Source organism: Mobula birostris, chromosome 6 (genome assembly GCF_030028105.1).
Source record: "Mobula birostris isolate sMobBir1 chromosome 6, sMobBir1.hap1, whole genome shotgun sequence".
NCBI lineage: Eukaryota > Metazoa > Chordata > Chondrichthyes > Myliobatiformes > Myliobatidae > Mobula > Mobula birostris.
Window position 1 is genome coordinate 168553718 of NC_092375.1, and position 6000 is coordinate 168559717.

At 40.6% G+C, this 6000-nt stretch overlaps 1 protein-coding gene across 8 annotated transcripts in view; it reads left to right on the forward strand.

Annotated features, from left to right (window-relative positions):
• The window catches only part of LOC140199562 (lysosomal cholesterol signaling protein-like), a 116138-nt gene extending 110616 nt beyond the window's left edge, over positions 1–5522 (forward strand). For 5 of the 8 annotated variants that reach the window (XM_072261840.1, XM_072261837.1, XM_072261836.1 and 2 more), the window contains one exon: positions 4632–5522. In XM_072261840.1, coding sequence (XP_072117941.1) covers positions 4632–4839 — 208 coding nt within the window. In that variant the 3' untranslated portion in view covers positions 4840–5522. Of the gene's footprint in view, positions 1–4583 lie in introns of all 8 variants that reach the window. The other 3 variants (XM_072261844.1, XM_072261842.1, XM_072261843.1) reach the window with 2 other exon arrangements.
• The last annotated feature ends 478 nt before the right edge of the window (positions 5523–6000 follow it).

Below are 6000 nucleotides of genomic sequence, written 5' to 3' on the forward strand. Positions count from 1 at the left end.
ATTTACAAGGATGTTGCCAGGATTGGGGAGCATGCCTTATGAAAATAGGTTGAGTGAACTCGGCCTTTTCTCCTTGGAGTGATGGAGGATGAGAGATGACCTGATAGAGGTGTATAAGATAATGAGAGGCATTGATTGTGTGGATAGTCGAGGCTTTTTCCTAAGGCTGAAATGGCTAACACGAGAGGGCACAACTTTAAGGTGCTTGGAAGTAGGTACAGAGGAGATGTTAGGGGTAAGATTTTTGTGCAGAGTGGTGAGTGCGTGGAATGGGCTGCCGGCAGTGGTGGTGGAGGCGGATATGATAGGGTTTTTTAAGAGATTCCTGGATAGGTACATGGAGCTTAGTAAAACAGAGGGCTATGGGTAACCCTAAGTAATTTCATGTTCGGCACAGCATTGTGGGCCGAAGGGCCTGTATTGTGCTGTCGATTTTCTATTCTGTCCCTCTCCCTCTCTCTGCACTCTCTCTCTTTCCATTCTCCCTCTCCAAAACTATCTAAGTTAAGTAAGACAGAAAGGTTGCTTGATGATTCTACGTTCAGAGAAAATCAGAAATGAGACAGAAAAATTATGACTTCCTTTTATAAAGCAGTAATAAAGTTGTAATCTTGATCCGAATATGAGATAGTGCTTCTAGCTACTCTAACCACAAAAAATATTTTATAGCTCAATTGAAGGACCATATGCTGATTGGAAAATTGTTATTATTAAGGACTAGATAATTGGTTTGATATTTTGATTTTTTGAAACCCATTTATGGGATTTGACTGCTACTGGCAAGTCTAATTATTATTGCCCACTCTTAGTTGCCCAAGGGATAAGCCTTGGGTTGCTACATTCTAGTAAGTGGAACTACTGCTATACAGCTTCTGGTAGATAATCAGTGACAAAGTAACAATGATTTATTTCTCGCTCTGGGTAACATGACTTGGAAGGGAGTTTGCAGATCGTGGTGCTTCCATTTGTCAGCTGTCCTTGGTGGTAGAAAATCTGGATTTGGAAGATGGCATCAAAAATACTTCATTGTATTCCTGCTGTTCATTTTGTATGTGTTGTCTCCACAATTTGCCTGCTGTTGAGGAAATGCATGTGTAGTGAGGTGACTTGGGTGCCAACTATGCTTTGGGTGGTGTTAAACTTGAGTGTTGATGAAGCTGCATTCAACCAGGCAAGCGAAGAAAATTCCAGCTCCATTCCCGACTTGTGCCTCACAGATGAAGGAAGGTGTAAAGTCTCTATGGGTTGAGTTAAGAAACGACAAGGGTAAAAGACCCCTAGTGGCAGTTGTATACAGGCCTCCAAACAGCAGCCAGGATGTGGATTACAAATTACAGCAGGAGATAGAAAAATTGTGTCAGAAGGGCAATGTCATGATAATTGTTGGGGATTTTAACATCGAAGTGGATTGGGAAAAGCAGGTCAGTACTGGACTTCAAGAGAGAGAATTTGTAGAATGTCTAAGGGATGGCTTTTTAGAACAGCTTGTTGTTGAGCCCACTAGGGGATCAGCTGTGCTGAATTGTGTGTTGTGCAATGATCCGGAGGTGATAAGAGAGCTTAAGGTTAAGGAACCCTTAGGGAACAGTGATCACAATATGATTGAGTTCACTTTGAAATTTGAGAAGGAGAAATTAATTCCAATGTGTCAATATTTCAATGGAATGAAGAAAATTACAATGGCATGAGAGGGAAACTGGCCAAAGTTGACTGGAAAGGGACACTAGCATGAAGGATAGCAGAGCAGCAATGGCTGGAGTTTCTGTGAAAAATGGGAGAAGTGCAAGGCAGATATATTCCAAATAAGAAGAAATTTTCAAATGGAAGGAGGACACCACCATGGCTGATAAGTGAAGTCAGAGCCAAAATAAAAGCAAAAGAGAGGGTATACAAGGAAGCCAGAGCTAGTGGGAAGATAGAGGATTGGGAAGCTTTTAAAAACTTGCAGAAGGAAACTAAGAAGGTCATTAGGAAGGAAAAGATTAATTATGAAAGGAAGCTGGCAACTAATATCAGGGAAGATACTAAAAGCATTTTAAGTATATAAAGGGTAAAAGAGAGTTGAGGGTAGATATAGGATCAATAGAAAATGACATTGGAGATATTGTAATGAGAGACACAGAGATGAGAGAGGAACTGAATGTGTATTTTGCATCAGTCTTCACAGTGGAAGACATATGCAGTATACCAGACATTCAAGAGTGTCAGGGAAGTGAAATATGTGCAGTGAAGACTACAACTGAGAAGGTGCTCAGGAAGCTTAATGGTCTGAGGGTGGATAAATCTCCTGGACCTGATGGAATGCACCCTTGGGTTCTGAAGGAAGTAGCTGGAGAGATTGCGGAGGCATTAACATTGATCTTTCAAGAATCAACGGATTCTGGCATAGTACTGGATGACTGGAAAATTGCAAATGTTACTCTGCTATTTAAGAAGGGCGGGAGGCAGCAGAAAGGAAACTATAGACCTGTTAGCCTGACATCAGTGGTTGGGAAGTTGTTGGAATCGATTGCTAGTGATGAGATGACGGAGTTCCTGGAGGCACATTACAAGATAGGCCAAAGCCGGCATGGTTTCTTGAAAGGAGAATCCTGCCTGACTAACCGACTGCAAGTTTTTGAGGAAATTACGAGCAGGGTAGACAAAGGAGATGCAGTAGATGTGGTGTACTTGCATTTTCAGAAGGCCTTTGACAAAGTTGCTGCATATGAGGCTGCTTAGCAAGATAAGAGCCCATGGAATTACAGGGGAGTTACTAGCATGAGTGGAGCATTGGCTGATCGGCAGAAAACAGAGAGTGGGAATAAAGGGATCCTATTCTAGCTGGCTGCCGGTTACCAGTAGAGTTCCACAGGGGTCGGTGTTAGGACCACTGCTTTTTATGATGCATGTCAATGATTTGGACTATGGTATTAATGGATTTGTGGCTAAATTTGCGGATGATACAAAGATAGGTGGAGGAGCGGGTAGTGTTGAGGAAACAGACTTAGATAGTTTAGGGGAATGGGCAAAGAAGTGGCAGATGAAATAAAATGTTGTAAAGTGTATGGTCATGCACTTTGGCGGAGGAAATACATGGGCAGACTATTATTTAGATGGAGAGAGAATTCAAAATGCAGAGATGCAAAGGGACTTGGGAGTCCTTGTGCAGGATACCCAAAAGGTTAACCTCTAGGTTGACTTGGTGGTGGAGAAGGCAAATGCAATGTTTGCTTTCATTTCTAGAGGTATAGAATATAAGAGCAGGGATATGATGAGGCTCTATAAGCCACTCATGAGACCACACTTAGAGTATTGTGTGCAGTTTTGGGCTGCTTGTTTTAGAAAGGATATACTGACATTGGAGAGGGTTCAGAGAAGATTCACGAGAATGATTCCAGGAATAAAAGGGTTACCATATGAAGAACGTCTGGCAGCTCTTGGGCTGTATTCCCTGGAGTTCAGGAGAATGAAGGGGGATCTCACAGAAACATTTTTAATGTTAAAAGGCCTGAACGGATTAGGTATGGCAAAGTTATTTCCTATGGTAGGGGAGATTAGGACATGAGGGCATGACTTCGGGATTGAAGGACGTCCACTTAGAACAGAGATGCAGAGAAATTACTTTAGTCAGAGGGTGACAAGTCATTGGAATTTGTTGCCATGAGCGGCTGTGGAGGCCAAGTCATTGGGTGCATTTAACGCAGAGATAGATAGGTTCTTGATTAGCCAGGGCATCAAAGGGTATGGGGAGAAGGCAGGAGAGTGGGGATGACTGGAAAAATTAGATCAGCCCATGATTGAATGGCGGAGCAGACTTAATGGGCCAAATAGCTTACTTCTGCTCCTATATCTTATGGTCTTATGGACATTTTTAGAGTCACGAGGTGAGCTGCTGCTGGAGTGAGGTAAGTGTACTCTGGTAAATCCCAGGAGTTTGGTGGTGGAAGACTCAATAATTTTTGAAAATCCCAAGAGTGCTGAGATTCCTTTCTGGATTTACACATTGCAAGGTACAAGAAGCACAAAGGTTGCTTGCTGTTTATCAAGCAATGCTTGAATATTGCCCAGTCTTCTTACAAGTAGGCATGGACTAGTTTATAATCTGGGTGATTGTAAACTAAGTTCAATATTGCCCAGTTTTCAGAAACTTCGCTCTAATTCTCCAAACGAATGATAGAAATTATGTTTGAAGCTAGAGTAATAATGATGAAGAAATAGATCGAGACTCAACACTGCATCAGATAGAAAGATGAGTTTGTTGAGGCCTGAGAGTGACTAGGGAATAAGGTTTGCAGGACTGACTTTCACCTGCCAGCAGCTAAATAAGGAAATATGGCATCATCTAGAGGTGAAATTTGGACAGGTAGTGTGACACCACATGGTTGAAGGGCAAGCCAAGGATAAAAGTTATGATGTAGAGTTAAATGTTATCTTTGTTCTTGTAGAGGCAAAATATTTTGTTATTCAAGACTCAAATGAACCTACATAGCTTCAGTTAATGATGCTGATTTTTTTTTTTAGTTTGTCTATAGCAAACGTTTATTTCATTCTGTCTCCTTCCTGTCTTTCTACCGTTTACTGTTTCCTTTCCTGTGGAACAGTGATATAAGACATGCAGACCAAGTGGATGAATCATTCCTTTGACACAGGTGTGCAGCAGAAGCCTCTTCCGGCATTTTCCAGGGCTGTCATCTGGTGGACTGGTTGATTCGAGCTGGCCTCGCCCACGACCGAAGTGAAGCTAGTAAATATGCAGGCTGCTTACTTCAGGGTGGCATAATTCAGCACTTAACCAATGAATCTCCATTTCAAGATGATTCACTGTACTACTGTATGGTGCAGAGGAATATTGCGTGATCTGGACTTCATTAGAGCTGCTTTGAATTCAGAGCTGAAATGCACAGGAACTTTCTCTTCTTGCTGTAAAAATGCATTAAGTTTGTTTAAAAATCCTATTATTAACCAAAGATTTTGAAATCTTGTTATTAAAGATTGTTAATTTGCCTAACTGTCTTTTTTTACTAAGATGTAAATTGTTAGTGCATTAGTGTATATGGAAGATGATTTTAACCCACTTAAATGTAAGACAAAGATTGTTCTGTCAGATCAGGGTAAAAACGTCATGCAAATAGATTTAAGCCATGGATTGCACTGAAGTACTGAGTTATTTTGTACAAGAAGCACAGAAGTTAACATTTCTGTTTGCAGCAAGCTGTCTTATCCAAAATGCTTCCACTGTCCACGTATCCATGATTTTGACATTCAAGACTTGATACTGTGTTATCTTAACTTTACTAAAATACAGCTGATCTGCTGCTGTTCTGAGGGAAGTATTTGCACTTTATGTTGAAAGGTGCACTTTTAAATTTGGTCGCATGTGAATACCTGCATGTAAAACTGAATGATTATATTTGTTAAAAGTATTCTATTGTTTAATGCTGCTCATAGTTCAAGACAGAATCTAACGCATTTATAAATAGGTTCTCTTAAACCTATTTCTTTTAACTTCAGTTCTATCATATTGAAGTGATATGTTTTTTTGGAATGTTTTTTAATGAAATAAATATTTTAATAAGTTAAAGAGATTCCCTTGAATTCTGTGTAAATGTAGAAATCTAATTTCAATCTTCTTGATTATGAAAAAGGATGTAGTGCTTTCCCAGTGTATATGACAAATAAACTCGAGCTTCCAGCTAGGTAGAGCCTATTGATTTTAACTGACTGTTTCGTTGACACACTGTGCCAACTTCATCAGGGATGATGCCTGGGCATGTCTAGTCCGATGGCATTTTGTGCTCCCATCGTCATCCCTCCTGATCGGTTAGTCCTCATCCAATCAGGTTTCTGCTGTCCCACCTTGTTTATAATTGAATTCCAGTTCTTACTTAGAGCGAGACCTTAGTCTTTGTTAAAAGTATTTTCCTCTAGTTTTATTTCAATGGCTTCGTTCATCAGGTAGTCCTAAAAGCCATTGGTGCAGCACAATAGTTCAGTGCCGTCGAAGTCACTCGTATGGCC